This window comes from Macaca fascicularis, chromosome 11 (assembly GCF_037993035.2).
Source record: "Macaca fascicularis isolate 582-1 chromosome 11, T2T-MFA8v1.1".
NCBI classification, from domain to species: Eukaryota; Metazoa; Chordata; class Mammalia; order Primates; family Cercopithecidae; genus Macaca; species Macaca fascicularis.
In genome coordinates, this window is record NC_088385.1 from 62,593,333 (window position 1) to 62,610,842 (window position 17,510).

General features: G+C 43.6%; 2 protein-coding genes across 14 annotated transcripts in view; one reads left to right on the forward strand and one right to left on the reverse strand.

Moving 5' to 3' along the window:
* Positions 1–14,317, reverse strand: part of SARNP (SAP domain containing ribonucleoprotein) — a 66,786-nt gene extending 52,469 nt beyond the window's left edge. For 10 of the 13 annotated variants that reach the window (XR_012420328.1, XR_010579455.2, XR_010579456.2 and 7 more), the window contains exons 1-2: positions 14,261–14,317; positions 234–333 (exon numbers count right to left, since the gene is read on the reverse strand). Coding sequence is in view for 4 of the 13 variants with exons in the window: in XM_065524347.2 (XP_065380419.1) it covers positions 234–333; positions 14,261–14,296 (136 nt within the window). In the remaining 9 variants the exon portion in view is untranslated. Of the gene's footprint in view, positions 1–233; positions 334–12,475; positions 12,529–14,260 lie in introns of all 13 variants that reach the window. The other 3 variants (XR_012420329.1, XR_012420330.1, XM_074007074.1) reach the window with 1 other exon arrangement.
* A 318-nt stretch (positions 14,318–14,635) lies between these two features.
* Positions 14,636–17,450, forward strand: ORMDL2 (ORMDL sphingolipid biosynthesis regulator 2). Its single transcript, XM_005571142.5, has 4 exons — positions 14,636–14,708; positions 15,593–15,767; positions 15,936–16,087; positions 16,863–17,450. Exons 2-4 carry the CDS (start codon positions 15,594–15,596, stop codon positions 16,996–16,998), a joined length of 462 nt encoding a protein of 153 aa, XP_005571199.1. The 5' UTR covers positions 14,636–14,708; position 15,593; the 3' UTR covers positions 16,999–17,450.
* Positions 17,451–17,510: the final 60 nt, after the last annotated feature.

Consider the following 17,510-nt stretch of genomic DNA (forward strand, 5'->3'; position numbering starts at 1 on the left):
GGAGAATTGGTTGAACCCGGAAGACGGAGGTTGCAGTGAGCTGAGACTGTGTCACTACACTCCAGCCTGGGCAACAGAGCGAGACTCCACCTCAAAAAAAAAAAGAGTTTTCTTGATGCCGTTAATTAAGAGCTTACATCACTAATGACTTAAAAAAAAAAAAAGAAATCTTTTCAGTGTCAAAGCCTGAAAATCCCCTCACTCACATCATTCTGCCTCCACAAAGTACTCACCATGTTCTTCAAGATATGCCTGGAGTCTGTGGATAAGATCTTGCTTTATTCCCTTGGTCTCCAAACCACGAGCAAGACATTCTTGCTTTAGTTCAGCAAGCTGAGGGGAAAAAAATAAAACTTTTCCTTAGTTAACAGGATGAACACCAGTGAATAAAACGGTAGTTCCCACAAGGAAAAGAAAAAAAGAAAATGAAGTTCCATCCCAAATTACTGCCATTAATTCTACCAAGGCTCTAGGTCCACAACGATGATCCATTTTCCTCTAATGATATTCAATACACAAGAGGAACTGCCTAAGGATAAACATCACACTTTAATAAAAACTTCATCTATTTGCATACCTACTAACTGTCACAAATCTCTAGTTATTTCTAAATATTCTAAGGGGGAAAAAGGTTTTATTCCAAAGATTACTGTGGCAGCCAGCATATTGGAAGAATGAACCTTCAAGCAGAAAATCCAATGATCTAAAAGCAGATTCTCCTTACCACTTATTATCCCAGATCCTTTATTACAATCTACCATATACATGCATACAGATGTAACCACCGTAGAATCAAGTAGATACATTAGCTAATGTCAACAATGAACTGATTACAGGATCTATGTCAAAATGAGAAGAAATATCTAATGGCATACCCTAGAGTTCTGCTGAAGATTTTAAAATCAGTAACTTATCTAAAGATATAAAAGCTATGTTCATCAATTTTACAGACAATAGGAGGAGGAGAATTGATGTATTACGGACATAACTAAGCTTAAAAAACACCACAGAAACAGAAAAAAGAAAAAAAAAAACACTTCTTCAGGACTAATAATAAGCCAAAACAAAGACTCAATTTAGAAGGAATAAGGTATACATATAAATTCCTACACTTAGATTCAAAACTTAAGTTATACAAAAACTGGATAAGTGAGGATTGGCTCAATAGTAACTCAAAGGATAAAGACCTCAGAATTTTAGGCAAAGAAGGTTAACAGTATGATTTGCTACCTGTAAGTCACAGGTAACTGAAATATAGACTCCATAATAAATGATGTAATGGCCTTACTGGGCTCTATATTCTTATTTTATGAAGCACAATGACATGCTGACCCAGGAGAACAAGCAGGAAAGAAAGGCTCCAGAAATTCTATATGCAGATCAACACACAGATAGATGTCTGGTCTGAAAGATGACCTTTTTTGTTTTGAAGCACAGATCTATGACCAATCAGAATCTAGAAGGCAGATTCCTATAGACAAAAAATTTTACAACTATGGAGTATTCCCTGCATCTCTACATTTTTCAGCCAGGGGAACATTTCATAATGAAGAGTGGAGAGTTTTTTCTATTTTTAAAATATATCACAATGACTGGTAAAGCATTTAGTGAGTGGGGCAGGCAGGAGGGGATGTTACGAACGGAAGTGCCCAACCCAACAAGCCGAAAGCAACCTCTACTGAGGAACATGGTAGGTAACCATCCATTAAAAATTATTTTTAGGCCGGGGACAGTGGCTCATGCCTGTTACAAGCACTTTGGGAGGCCAAGGCGGGCAGATCATCTGAGGTCAGGAGTTCAACAGCAGCCTAGCTAACATGGTGAAACCCCATCTCTACTAAAAATACAAAACTAGGCTGGGTGCGGTGGCTCACGCCTATAATCCCAGCACTTTGGGGCGCCTAGGTGGGCAGATCAACTGAAGTCAGGAGTTCAAGACCAACTTGGTCAACATGGTGAAACCCTGTCTCTACTAAAAATACAAATATTAGCCGGGCGTGGTGGCAGGCACCTATAATCCCAGCTATTCAGGAGGCTGAGGCAATAGAATTGCTTAAACCCAGGAGGCGGAGGTTGCAGTGAGCCGAAATCATGCCATTGCACTCCAGCAGGTGAAAGAGTGAGACTGTCTCAAAAAAATAAATAAAAATTAAAAATAAAATACAAAACTAGTCAGGCATGGTGGCGCATGCCTGTAATCCCAGCTATTCAGGAGGCTGAGGCAGGAGAACGGCTTGAACCTGGGACACAGAGGTTGCAGGGAGCTGAGATCGCACCATTGCGCTCCAGCCTGCATGCCAAGAACGAAATTATGTCTCAAAAAAAAAAAAATTATTTTTAAGGCTTTAGCCTGTTTTAAAAAAAAAATGACTGCAGAGTGACTGGAGAGCATAGACTCTGAAGCCAGACTACTTAGGTTAGAATTCCAATTTTACTACTTGCAACCTTATATGAATAACTTCACCTCTCTGTGCCTCAGTTTCCTTACTTGTGAAATAGGAACAATAACAGTACCTATTTCATAGGGTTGTTATGAAGATTAAGTAAAAAAAAAAAAAAAAAAATTTTTTTTTTTTTTTGAGACGGAGTCTTGCTCTGGTGCCCTGGCTGGAGTACAGTGGCACGATCTTGGCTCACTGCAACCTCTGCCTTCTGGGTTCAAGTAATTCTCCTGCCTCAGCCTCCCGAGTAGCTGGGATTACAGGCGCCCGCCACCACGCCTGGCTAATTTTTGTATTTTTACTAGAGGCGGGGTTTCACCATGTTGGCCAGGCTGGTCTCGAACTCCTGACCGCAAGTGATCCACCTGCCTTGGCCTCCCAAAGTTCTGGGATTACAGGTGTGAGCCATTACAAAAAAAAAAAGTATATATATATTTTTTATATATAATGAGGATCATTAGGTGAGGTCAAGAGATCCAGACCATCCTGGCTAGCACGGTGAAACCCCATCTCTACTAAATATATACATATATATTTTTTTGTTTGTTTTTTTTATGAGACGAAGTCTCACCATATCACTCAGGCTGGAGTGCAGTGGCACGACCTCAGCTTCTGCACCCTCTGCCCCCCGGGTTCAAGCGATTCTCCTGCCTCAGCCTCCCGAGCAGCTGGGACTACAGGCGCACGCCACCGTACCCATCTAATTTTTGTATTTTTAGTACAGATGGGGTTTCACCATATCGGCCAGGCTGGTCTCGAATTCCTGACCTTGTGATCCGCCTGCCTCGGCCTCCCAAAGTGTTGCGATTACAGGCATGAGCCACCACGCCCGGCCTTAAATCAAAAATTCTATCAAGCATTTAGAACAGTGCCTGACAGCTAGTAAGTGCTTTATATTTATTAAGTACTAAATCACTGGTCTCAGATTTCATAGTTTCACAAATCAATGTATTTTTATTTTATTTATTTATTTTTAGAGACAGTGGTCTCGCCATGTTGCCCAGGCTGAACTTAAACTATTGAACTCAACTAATCCTCCCACTCCAAACTCCAGCTGGGACTACAGGTACACACCACTGTGCCCAGCTCAATGTACTTTTACATAGATAGGCTGATAAGGTTGCTTTTTACAACATTACAATCAGGTCATGGAGCAATACTTTTGCAATAACAATAAAAATCAATTACTACAAAAATGAGCACACACTTGGATATCGCAGTGCTATCAAACTGCTATAAAACTTTCTAAAAGCTTACACTCAATTTTTGTATTTATTTCACCACTAACCAGGAACAGCTAGATCATGGACCAGCAGAGGCCTGTGAACTATACCTTAAATAACATTATAAGTCATCTTTAATGTCCCTTTATTAAGTAAGAATCTTGATTTCCGTGGCTCATGCTTACAATCCCAGTCCCTTGTGAGGCCAAGGCAGGAGGACTACCTGAACCCAGAAGTTTGAGACCAGCCTGGGCAACACCATGAGATGCCATCTCTATTAAAAAAAAAAGGTTTTTTGGTCGGGAACGGTGGCTCACGCCTTTGGGAGTGATCCCAGCACTTTGGGAGGCCGAGGCGGGTGGATCATGAGGTCAAGAGATTGAAACCTTCCTGGCTAGCATGGTGAAACCCTGTCTCTACTAAAAATACAAAAAATTAAAAAAAAAAAAATTAGCTGGGCATGATGGGGGGCACCTGTAGTCCCAGCTACTCGGGAGGCTGAGGCAGGAGAATAGTGTGAACCTGGGAGGCAGAGCTTGCAGTGAGCCGAGATCGTACCACTGCATTTCGGCCTGGGTGACAGAGCGAGACTCCGTCTCCAAAAAAAAATTTTTTTTTTAAAAGAATCTTGTTCTTTCTCACGCTGATACTTTATTTTCTTTCCACTTCCTGGAGAACAAGTCATTTGATTTTAATTACACTTTAAATTTTTTGTTAGTTTGTTATAAAAGTATTATGTTCACTGTAGAATAGTTAGAAAATTCTGAAAAGTTTAGAGGAAAATAAAAGTCATATGTAATCCCGGCACTTACAGATCACTTAACATTTACATATATCATTTGTAGGGAGGCGTGAGCCACTGCGCTCAGCCTACATACAGCTTTTATATAACGTTGTACGACTTCTTTTGTCATATAGTGAGTTCTTCTCATATACTAGGACATTATTTTAAAAGGGAAACAGAGGCTGGGCATGGTGGCTCATGCCTGTAGTCCCGGCACGTTGGAAGGCTGAGTCAGGAGGACAGCTTTGAGCCCAGGAGTTCAAGAACAGCCTGGGCAATAGAGTGAGACCCTGTTCCTAAAAAAAAAAAAAAAATTTTTTTTAATTAGTCACACAAGGTAGCACATGCCTGTGGTCCCAACTACTAGGGAAGCCGAGGTGGGAGGAACGCTTGAACCTGGGAGGTCAAGGCTGCTATGTAACTGTGATCACAGCATTGTACTCCAGCCTGGGCAACACAGTGATACCTGGCAAAGAAAGATGGTGGAAGGAAGGAAGGACGGACGGACGGAAGGAAGGACGGACAGACGGAAGGAAGGGAAAGAGAGAAAGAAAGAGAAAGAGAGAAAGAAAGAAAGAAAGAGAAAGAAAGAAAGAAAGAAAGAAAGAAAGAAAGAAAGAAAGAAAGAAAGAAAGAAAGAAAGAAAGAAAGAAAGAAAAGATTAATAAAAACATAAAATAGCTGAAAATGATGTCATTTCTTTTTGCACATATTTCAGCACAATTACATTAGCAGAACTAAAACCTTTTAAAACTTAAAATAGGACTAACATAAAATCTTACTCCATTTGTCTAAATTGATTTGATTTGATTTGAAATGTTTTGACTCCAGCACTTTGGGAGGCTGGAGGTAGGCAGATCACTTGAGTCCAGGAGTTCGAGACCAGCCTGGGCAACATGTTGAAACCCCATCTCTACTAAAAATACAAAAACAGGCAAGCATGGTGGCATGCGCCTGTAGTCCCAGCTACCGGAGGGGCTAAGGCTGGAGGATGGCCTGAGTCCAAGAAGTCAAGGCTGCAGTGAGCTGAGATCATGCCACTGCACTCCAGCTTGGGTGACAAAGGGAGACCCTGTCTCAAAACAAACAAAAAATATTTTAACAGGTATACTGAATGAATTGTATGGTACATGAATTATATCCCAGTAAGGCTACTGAAGAAAAAAAAAAAAATCAGCCGAGCATAGTCGCATGTGCCTACAGTCCCAGCTACTAAGGTGGCTGAGGTGGAAAGATCACTTGGTTCTGGGAGGCTGAGGTTGCAATGAGCCATGATCATGCCACTGCACTCCAGCCTGGGCAACATAGCAAGACCTTGTCCCAAGAAGAAAATAAACAAAAAAAAAAAACAGCTAGGTAGGCATAGTGGTTCACATCTGTCATCCTAGTACTTTGGGAGGTCAACAAAGGAGGATCACTTGAGCCTAGGAGTTCAAGACCAGTCTGGGCAACACAGTGAGACCCTGTCTCTCAAAAAACAAAAAACTCGCTGAGCATGGTAGTGCACACTTGTAGTCCTAGCTACTTGGGAGGCTAAGGCAGGAGCATCACTTGAGTCCAGGAGGTTGAGGCTACAGTAAGCCATGATCACACCACTGCACTCCAGTCTGGGTGACAGAGGGGAGACGCTGTCTTCAAAAAAAAAAAAAAAAAAAAAGTTATAGAACATTCTATATAGGATACTAACATTAATGTAAAAAATAATACACACATGTCTCTGTATAATGTATATAAACAAGATGTCTGGAGAAGAAACAGGTAAGTTGACACTGGTTGAATCTGAGAAGAGGAAGCTAGTTCGGGAAAAGTGTAGGAAAGAAACTTTTTACCATATACTCTTTTGTGAACTTGTGCATGATTACCCATTCAAAAAATTTTTTAAATCTTATTTTTCAAGGTCAATAAAGCATTCTCTATTCTACCTATCCAACCCACAGAGAAAGGACATATCAACTTACCCCCATAATACATTTGACATTAATCATGCATTGCCCTGTGATTTCTATTTATGTTGATTTTGACTCAGGGTTTTGCTCTGTTGCCCAGACTGGAATGCAGCAGCGTGATCATGGCTCACTGCAGCCTTGACCTCTGGGGCTCAAACAATCCTCCTGCCTCAGCCTCCTATATAGCTGGGACCACAGGTGTATGCCACCACAGCCAACTAATTTTTTGATTTCCTGTAGAGATGAGGTCTTACTATGTTGCCCAGGCTGTTCTTAAACTCCTGGGCTCAAGTGATCTTCCTGCCTCAGCCTCCCAAAGTGTTGGTTAGGATTATAGGCATGAGACACCGTGCCCAGCTTGCCCTGTGATTTCTTCTAATTAACTGATCTTGAATTTTTTTTTTTTTTTTTTTGAGACTCAGTTTCGCCCTTGTCACTCAGGCTGGAGTGCAGTGGCACAATCTTGGCTCACTGCAACCTCCGTCTCTCCGGTTCAAGCAATTCTCCTGCTTCAGCTTCCCGAGTGGCTGGGATTACAGGCACGCACCACCATGCCAAGCTAATTTTGTATTTTTAGAAGAGATGGGATTTCACCATGTTGGTCAGGCTGGTCTTGAACTCCTGACCTCAGGTGATCTTCCCACCTCGGCCTCTCAAAGGGCTGGGATTACAGGTGTAAGCCACCACACCCGGCCAAATTTGGATTAAAATATTTTATCAGAAATATTTTTCATGTTGGCTAGGCGTGGTGGCTCACGCCTGTATTCCCAGCACTTTGGGAGGCCAAGGCGGGCGGATCACCTGAGGTCAGGAGTTCAAGACCAGCCTGGCCAACATGGTGAAACCCTGTCTCTACTAAAAATACAAAAATTAGCTGGGCGTGGTGGCAGGCACCTGTAATCCCAGCTACTCGGGAGGCTGAGGCAGAAGGAGAAGGGCTTAAGCCCAGGAGGCAGAGGTTGCAGTGAGCTGAGACCACGTCATTGCACTCCAGCCTGGGTGACAGAGCAAGAGTCCATCCCAAAAAAAAAAAAAAAAATCATCTTTTTCATGTTATGTCAATGTATAGTTTGTAAATTCTTTGAAGGCAGAAATGTTTTATATCACCTATAACATATGATAGGAACTCAAAATCTTTACAAGGAACCTAAGTGGTTGGTATTACAATTAGGCTTAAAGAAATTCAATAACTTGCTTAAATATCACACAGCTTGGCCAGATGTGGTGGCTCATGCCTGTAATCCCAGCACTTTGGGAGGCTGAGGTGGGAGGATTGCTCAAAGCCAGGAGTTTGAGGCCAGCCTGGAAAACACAGGGAGACTCGGTCTCTACAGAAAATTAAAAAATACACAGTTCAGGTGTGGTGATGTGCCCCTGTAGTCCCACCTACTGGGTGGGAGCAGAGGCTGAGGTGGATCACTTGAGTCCAGGAAGACAGGCTGCAGTGACCCCTGATTATGCCACTACACTCCAGCCTGGGAGAAAAAGCAAGACACTGTCTCAAAAAACAAACAAATCACAGCTTGTAAACAGTAGGCCAATATACCAGCTCAAGTGTCTCTCATTTATGCCCAGTATTAACTGCCAAAGTCTTGGCACTTCTTTCTTTCATTCTCTTCTCCTCAGCCTCCTTGCTAGCTCTTCTTCCACCCAAACCTGTAAATATTCACTAAGGTTCCTTCTTTGCCCCTCTTGTCATTCTACTTATATCAAAGGCTAATTCACTTCCTGATCTCAATGAGCAGCAAAGTCTATCAGCATTATCTTTAAAATATATCCAGAATCAAACCCTTCTCACCACTGCAAACGCTACTACTCTAGTCTTTCTTTCATACAGATTATTGTCAAAACTTTTCAGCCCTTGCCTCACTACAGCTTATTCTCAACAAAGTAACAGTGATCGTTTGAAAATTTAAGTCAGAACATGTCACTCCTCTAGTCAAACATCATCCACTGGTTTCCTATCTCACTAAGGGTAAAAGGCTGAATCCTATCACCTAAAAGGTCCTACAAGTTTGCCCTCCCCTACCATTACCTTATTACCATTGCTCACTCTGATAAGCCAAACTGGTCTTGTACTATTCCTCTAACACTTTGCACATAGCTCATTCCTTCACCTCCTTAAAGTCTTTTTGTAATCATCTCCTTGTTAATGAGGCCTTCCCCAGTTACCCTATTTAAAATTACAATACCCTTCCCATTGTACTCCCTATTCCTTTCTCCTATTTTTCTCTATGTGCCTTATCAATCACCATTTGACATACCATAAATTTTACTTTTTGCCTTCCCTCAGTAAAATACAAGCTCTATGAGAGCAAGGATTTTGTCTGTCTTGTACACTGCTGTATCTCTGGCACCCACAGTAACTGGGACATGGCAGGTGCTCCTTATTTTCTGAATAAACCAAGTCTGCATCATTAGCTTTCAGCTCTTGAGTGAAAGACCCACGTTTCCAACTGACTACCTGACATCTCCAGGTGGATGTCCCACAGACACCTAAGCCTCAAACTGAACTTATCTCTTCTGCACAAAACTGGCTTCTTCTCCTCCAACCCAGACTAAAGGTATCACTGCCCAAACCCTGGAGTCATCTTTCAATCTTCCCATATCTAACTGATCTATAAATACTTGAAATTCTACTACATCCTAAATGTCTTTCAAATTCATTCCCATTCTTTTGAACTCTTGACATGCTTATTCACTCGATAAATCATTATTGAGCGCCTACTGTGTATCAAGTATTATCTTGGATACAGGCAAATAATCATGAGCAAAACAGAGTCCTTTCCCATTCGGAGCTTACAATCTTGCAGGGAGGGAACAAGCCAATCAATGATCAGATAGTGTTTAGTTGATTTTTTTTTTTTTTTGAGACAGTCTCACTCTGTTGCTCAGACTTGGAGTGCAATGGCGCGATCTCAGCTCCTGTAACCTCTGCTTCCCGGGTTCAAGCGATTCTCCTGTCTCAGTTTCCCGAGTAGCTGGGGTTTCAGGTGCACGCCACCAGGCCTGGCTAATTTTGGTATTTTTAGTAGAGATGGGGTTTCACCACGTTGGTCAGACTGGTCTTGAACTCCTGACCTCATGATCCGCCCACCTCAGCCTCCCAAAGTGCTGGGATTACAGGCATGAGCCACTGCGCCCAGCATGTTCAGCTGATTTTTAAACAACATACAGGGTCCTATGAAACTATATAAAAAGTGGCCTGACCATGTGTGTGGATAGAACAGAGAAAGTTTCCTTGGGTAAATAATATTTGGGTGAAACACCTGAAAAGGGTGTAGTAATTAATTAGATAAAGGTGTTAGGGAGGAAGGCTGGCAGAAGTACTACAGCCAAAAGAAAACTCCAACTGCAGCATATGTGAAGGTTCTGGGTTGAGGTAAGAAGGAGAAGCAGTGTACAATGATTAAGAACAGGAATTCTGGAGACAGGATGCCTGGATTTTTTTTTTTTTTTTTTTTTTTTTTTTTTTTTTTGAGACGGAGTTTCACTTTTGTTGCCCAGGCTGGAGAGCAATGGCGCCATCTCGGCTCACCGCAACCTCCGCCTACCAGGTTCAAGCGATTCTCCTGCCTCAGCCTCCCGAGTAGCTGGGATTACAGGCATGTGCCACCACGTCCAGCTAATTTTTTTTTTTTTTTTTTGAGACGGAGTCTCGCTCTGTCGCCCAGGCTGGAGTGCAGTGGCGCGATCTCGGCTCACTGCAAGCTCCGCCTCCCGGGTTCACGCCATTCTCCTGCCTCAGCCTCCCGAGTAGCTGGGACTACAGGCGCCCACAACCGCGCCCGGCTAATTGTTTGTATTTTTAGTAGAGACGGGGTTTCACCGTGGTCTCGATCTCCTGACCTTGTGATCCGCCCGCCTCGGCCTCCCAAAGTGCTGGGATTACAGGCGTGAGCCACCGCGCCCGGCCACGTCCAGCTAATTTTGTATTTTTAGTAAAGACAGGGTTTCTCCATGTTGGTCAGGCTGGTCTCGAACTCCCGAACTCAGGTGATCCACCCGCCTCATCCTCCCAAAGTACTGGGATTACAGGCGTGAGCCACCACGCCCAGCCTGCTTGGATTTAATATACCACATATTAGCTGTGCAACCAGAGCAAGTTACTCAGTTACTCTCTCTGAGCTACAGTTTTTCTGATTTTCAAATGAGGATAATATAAGTATTTACCTTATAGGGTTATTATGAGAATTAAATCAGTGCATGCAAATGGCTTCAAACAGTGCTTTGCCACATAATAAATGCTAAGTGTTAGCAACTGATGAAGACAATCATTCTGAAGAAATGAAATAAAATAAGGCCGCAGTAGTTGAAGTGTTAGTAACTATACCGCAGAGACTGGCAGGGACATAATTTGAAGGTTTTAAGCAGAGGAATGACTCTGAAAATAAACATCTAAGTGGTGAAATCACTCCCCCTACAAATCCCATCTGCCAACAGAATACAAGCTGATCACATCAAGCTCTTCCTTTCAAACTTCCAAAGGCTCCCAGCCCTACTTATTATATGACAAAGGCCAGAATTCCTTATACAACTTAGAAAGCCCTTTTCAACATCATTTTTGATTTACCTTTATAGTTTACCTATTTTCCTTTCCAAACTATCTTCAACCACCAATGTATTTCCTCACTTCACTTTCCAATACAAATGTCTCACTATTCTCAACACTCTGACACCACTACCGCTTTCTCCTCTCCTCTGCAATAGTTCCTTTTCTGATGTTTGACTGGAACTGTTACAGTTCAAACCATTTTCATCCACAGTTCAATCTCTCTTTCCAAATGTGTTAGAATGGGCTAAGTGCGGTGGCTCATGCCTATAATCCCAGCACTTTGGGAGGCCAAGGCAAGAGGATCACCTGAGGTCAGTAGTTCAAGTCCAGCCGGGCCAACAACATGGTGAAACTCCGTCTCTACTAAAAATACAAAAATTAGCCAGGCGCGATGGCACGTGCTTGTAATCCCAGCTACTCCGGAAGCTGAGGCATGAGAATCGCTTGAACCTGGGAGGCGGAGGTTGCAGTGAGCCGAGATCTTGCCACGGCACTCCAGCCTGGGTGACAGAGCAAGACTCCATCTCAATTTAAAAAAAAAAAAAAAAAAAAAAATGCATTTCTACAAAATCCTCAGAAATTTGCTGTTGATATGACATTACATATCAACTCAGATACATACTATGTTTCCTTCCTGCTTCAAAGGTATTCCCTTCCCCTGAAGTTCCATACCAAAGCCCAAAATCTCTTTATGACAATGGAGATATTTTTTTCTTTTTTTTTTTTTTTTGAGACAAGGTCTCCCTTTGTCACCCAGGCTGAAGTGCAGTGGAGCAATTATCACACAGCTCACCGCAGCCTTGGCCTTCCAGGCTCAAGCAATCCTCCCACCTCAGCCTCTTGAGGAGCTGGGACTACAGGTGTGCGCCACCATGCCCAGCTAATTTTTTAATTTTTTGTAGAGACAGGGTGTCACTATGTTGCCTAAGCTGGTCTCAAACTCCTGGCCTCCGCCTCCCAAAGAGTTGGGATTAGAGGTGTGGGTCACTGGGCCCAGCCAAGATTTTTTTCAAAGGCAATAAAACCCCAAGTCAACCCAGAAGTCAGGATCATTGCATCAAGATCGCCAGTGGAACTAACTGCCCTAAAAATCAGAATCAAAGGCATGAGTTCTTTTTTTCTTTTTGAGATGGAGTCTCACTGTCTCCCAGGCTGGAGTGCAGTGCACCACCTCGGCTCAGTGCAACCTCCATCCCGGTCTCAAGCGAGTCTTGTGCCTCAGCCTCCTCAGTAGCTGGGACTATAGGCACTTGCCATCACACCTGGCTAATTTTCGCATTTTTGGTAGAGGCAGGGTTTCGCCATGTTGCCCAGGCTGGTCTCGAACTCCTGGCCTCAAGCAATCCGCCCACCTCGGCCTCCCAAAGTGCTAGGATTACAGGTGTGAGCCACCACGCCCAGCCAAAGGCATGAGTTCTTAACCAGAGGTCCATGGACTCCTCAGGGCTACAAGGTAGTTTTATGAAGCCCCTCAAACTGCATGCAAAATATGTGTACATGCCTTTTTCTGGGGAGAGGGTCCATACCTTTCATCAGAGTTTCAAAGATATCTGTGACCTCCAAAAGGTTAAGAAGTGCTCTAGAGAAAAAGCAAAGACAAGCAAATGTGATTAAAGAGCGAGTTCTTTTTAGGCTGTCAAGAGTGCCTAATGTTCTCTTAGACTGTAACACTAAAACCAGGTCAGAGGACTTTATGTAAAAGTTACTTATCCAATCAAATACAAATTTAATATAGACCTGACAAATACAGATTTGATGGAAGGAGGAACTCCATAAACCAACACAATCTATAAATGTAAGTAAGTCATCGGGCAGCTGGTGACTTACTCCAGGGATTTCAAAAATAGGACAAATAGGAAGAAAATATTAGCTCTTCTATTCACAGTTCCTTTTTATCTCATTCAAAAATTCCTTTTCTGTGTATGTTTTATAACAGTATGGAAGTATACAATTTCTATAAGTACAGTATATATACACAAAGTGGAGATGATTGCTCAATTTTTTTTTTTTTTTACTCATCACAATATCAGGAGACCACTGATATAATCTATGCATTTCGGTACCATCAAGTTAACAATAACTCCAGAATAACACAAAAATCCACTAATAGAGTTTAGAATCCAAGAGTAAGAAAACACTAGCTTTCGCAGAAAGACTAATTGGGGTCAACTAATAAGTGACTAAAGAAGGGTCCTCTCCCTACCCTTACTACCCTTAAGCTTTCTTAAACAACAACAACAAAAAACAAAACAAAACAAAACAAAAAACTCTTCAAACTTTAAAGGATCACTTTTCAGTTTCAGCTATATCAGCCTGGTTTGTCCAAAACATGTAATGAGAAAACTACTTGTGAAACCACAATCAAGATTATCTTAATTTACCCTAAAAGAAAATATTTTTTAAAGTTTTCTGCTTTTTAATATATTTTTAACGTTTTTATATATCTAGGTGTGAGAAAACTACCAAGATTCTCACAAGACAATTTAAAACAGCTTCTGTGATTCAGTGTCAGCCAATGGTAACACCAGGAGATGCAGGGCCCATCCGAGATATGAAATGGAAAAGAGATAATCTTAACCTTGGAACTGTTTTTCCCAAATATTGCAGGTATGAGTTCTCTCTGGTGGTAGGAGATGGTGCGTGAGGAAGGCCGGCGGGCCGAGAGCCGCGTGAGAGAACTCGAAAACTTTTAAATCAGAGGTGTCTGTACTTTTACTATTCTCAAGGTCTCCTCAATCCCAGGCTTCTAAGGCGAGACCGATCTTTTCTGAGAGGCCTCTCCCTGGTTTCAAAATTCGGCCTGGGGGCATAATCCCACCTAGAAAAGGGGAGTGGAAGTATTTTCTGAGTGTCTGGGACCTATTTAGAGAGAAATATAAAAAAATGCCACCATTTGCTAACAGGCGAATCTCAGCTTCGGACGACAGACTGGAAACATCATCCCAGGGAAGAAAAACGGATCCTGGGTCGGACATGGGGCAAAAAGGAGGGACGAACTGACGTAATGCAGCCCTGAAAAGCAACGAGGAGTATAACAGGTAAAAGGCACTTACACAACCCGATGGGGAAGGATGACGGACGATACAACGATGAAAGGAGCAGAAATAAATAAATATAGCAGTAAAACCGTGAGGAGAAATGGGAAATTAGGGAAGGCGTAGTGTGGAAGGGTGGCACAAAAGAGCTACAGTGGGAGCCGAAAAACGAAGTGGAAAAGGCTGCAAAGACAACACGTAGGAGAAGGCGCAAGCTACCCTGTAGAATTCAGTTCCTAGAAAAGTCCAACTCAGCCCTTCCCCGATTCACTGTACCTTCAGCTTATGGAGCTCCACCGTTTCGGTCGCCATCTTGTTACCCCTCACTCCACTAGGCCCCCACCCGCTGCCTCCGCCTCCAGGAGCTCCCGCCTTAGGCGTAGAGATGCAAGACCGACCAATCGTTGTCACTCTTGCTCCCACGCCATACCATCAACTCTTCCCATTGGTCAATAGCTGACGTCGTTCTCACTTCTCTAGGCAGCTTTCCCCACCTCTTTCAAAAGGTGGAACAGGGAAAGGGGCGGGCACTGTATCTTGCGAACGACAGAAATGGCAACCAACTGTGCATCTGCATTACAGATCACCAACCAATGGGTGGTGGCAGCGCTGATTGTGTTCCTCCAATAGGAAAGGGGCAGACGGGGAGGCGTTACTTCCTGGAGACTTCAGGTGTGGTAGCCGGCGCTGCGCCCATAGCCGGGACGGGGATCTGAGCTGGCAGGTAGGGCTGCAAAGACCGTAAGGGTTGCTGAGGAAAAATGGTGGGCGAGGAAAGGGGCGCCGAGGAAGCGGTGACCTAAATATTGAGAGGGGAGCGCTGAAGGGAGCCCTGAAAATACCGACGAACGTGAGGAGGAAGCTGGGAGGGGCATGGGGCGGGCTTAAGGAACTGGCGGTGGGGCTGGGGCGGGCAACAGCCGCTTCCTAACCAGACATCATCAGCTTAAGGGCTACCACAATTTTAAAGAACCGAGTTCAGATAATCACTGCCGCCCCTGGAGTCAGAGCCAAGGCTCCATCTCTCCAGGCGTTGAGCTCAGGTCCCTTCCGAACCCAGTCCAGAAGCCGTGGGCAAGTTGTTGTCGTGCCCCCCGCTTGAGAGAAGTAATGGGGATGCTGACTGCTTACATGCCACGGAGGTGTGAGAGAGGGTGGACAAGCCCCAGAGAACAAAGTGGGGACCAGAGTGAGCTTTACTCTGTCATCCCTTCTTAGTGGTTCTTTGATGATTCCATGACTTTCTCCTGGAATACTGGGTGTGCGTGACCTCTTTATGGTTATTAACTTCTTCAGGAAAGTCAGATACTCCTATTTCCCTCGCTCACTGAAGGGAGTGCCCCAAGTCTACGTACACCTTCATGTTACAGTTGAAGTGTAAAGATCAGAGCAAAAATGACTGTGTCTCTAAAATGTAGTGAGGACTCTTCTTGTCTTTTAAAGTTTTCCCCAAGTTTTCAGTTTTTATTTTCTGCGTGATGGGTAAGTTCTTCATTCCCAATAGAGTTCAGGGAATTGGGGCTATCTGAGAGACAACTGGGAGAAAGCTCAAAGAGGGGTTGAGAAAAAACTGAGTTGGACTCCTGCCTGATCCCCCATTATGGCTAGGATGAATGTGGGGGTGGCGCACAGCGAAGTAAACCCCAACACTCGAGTGATGAATAGCCGAGGCATCTGGCTGGCCTACATCATCTTGGTAGGACTGCTGCATGTGGTTCTACTCAGCATCCCCTTCTTCAGCATTCCTGTTGTCTGGACCCTGACCAACGTCATCCATAACCTGGTGAGCACTAAACCGCGGCCTTGTACCCACCCCAGCGTTTCCCGACCAAAAGCAAAATAAAATCACCAATTGTTTGGGGATTTATGTGTTCCTTTTGGGATCTTAACATAATTCTTTGACTGAAGAACTACTCTCTGCCCTTCACACTGCCACCTTCCCTGTTCCCAGGCTATGTATGTCTTCCTTCATACGGTGAAAGGGACACCCTTTGAGACTCCTGACCAAGGAAAGGCTCGGCTACTGACACACTGGGAGCAAATGGACTATGGGCTCCAGTTTACCTCTTCCCGCAAGTTCCTCAGCATCTCTCCTATTGTGCTGTGAGTCTATGGGGGAAATGAGGATATGCTGGGTTAGAAAGAGCTCCAAGAGCCAGGGAGAAAGGCCCATAGGGAAGCTGTTAAAAAACAGACTACCCATCTAAAAGCCTTTGAAGATATTAAGGTATACTAGTTCTAAGTCTACAGAGAGCAGTAAAATGTAGAAGTCAATGCTGTAATCAAGCATTCCTTGCTGCCTCCTTGGTAGTAAGGAAATGAAAGGACTTAGAAAAGATAAGTGCCAAATAAAACCAAATGATTTTACACTGCCAAAATAAGTAAATCAAGGCAGAACTGATAGTAATCTTCAAAAACACTGTAGGGAGTGGAAGCAAAGAGGACTCTTAACAGTCATACAGACAAATAGCTTCAGCCGTCATTTGCCATGTCATTAGCAATTAACAGATACTGACTTATAGTCTCCAGTTAAAGGTGCTATCTCCTGAACCCCAAAGTAAATGCTGTTGATATAGCTGGAATAGTTTTAGATAATCTAGAACAGTAAATATACAGTAAAACTGGTCATTTAAAATAGAAGAGAAAGAGCAGGGCACTGTGGTGCATGCCTGGAGTCCCAGCTGCCTGGGAGGCTATGGCAGAAGGATTGTTTGAGCCCAGGAATTTGAGGTTGTACCACACGTATCACACCTGTGAATAGCCACTGCACTGCAACCTGGGAAACATAGTGAGAACTGTCTCTTTAAAAAAAAAAAAAAAAAAAAGAATATGGATAGGGAAGGCCAACCTCACTCACCCTATTTTTTTCTCTCCCCAGCTATCTCCTGGCCAGCTTCTATACCAAGTATGATGCTGCTCACTTCCTCATCAACACAGCCTCATTGCTCAGTGTACTGCTGCCGAAGTTGCCCCAGTTCCATGGGGTTCGTGTCTTTGGCATCAACAAATACTGAGGGATGGGTTTTGGGACAGCTCCATGGGCATAGGGAAGGCAGTAAAACAGAGGACTATAAAACATCCTTCTCTTATTCTCCATACTGTCTTCTACACCTTGAAAGTGTGAGAACTATACAACCTTTTCCAGACTCCCAAGAAGAGAAGAGATTGGCAAATGGGGCTCCTGGGCCCAGTCCTGCCAGCGGCAAGTTTCTTTGAATCAGGAAGGCAGGTGAGGTAAGGGCCAAATCACTCTCCTCCATAGCAGGAAGCCATTTGGGCAGCTTGTTCAGTGATTACATCTTTCCCTATCTTCTACACCTACCACCTTTTTTGCTGTGTATTTTTCTTATAATAATTTTTTCCAGCTATAGCTGCAGTTTAATCAGCAGGAAGGGCAGAGAGCTGTCCTCATAAGGCTGGGGGTAGGAAGATGGAATACTGACCTAATGTATAAAACTTAAAACAATTCTCTAGTCCCCTCTCCTTTGGTCCAGTAGGAGGTGCCCTTCACTCTAAGCTTAACACT

What these genes read in the sequence shown, in the direction of transcription:
- ORMDL2 (XM_005571142.5), top strand. Translation starts at nt 15,594, where the DNA reads ATGAATGTGGGGGTGGCGCACAGCGAAGTAAACCCCAACACTCGAGTG. An exon ending in CCAACGTCATCCATAACCTG is followed by an intron (nt 15,768 to 15,935) that starts GTGAGCACTAAA and finishes CCCTGTTCCCAG; the next exon opens with GCTATGTATGTCTTCCTTCA. An exon ending in AGCATCTCTCCTATTGTGCT is followed by an intron (nt 16,088 to 16,862) that starts GTGAGTCTATGG and finishes TTCTCTCCCCAG; the next exon opens with CTATCTCCTGGCCAGCTTCT.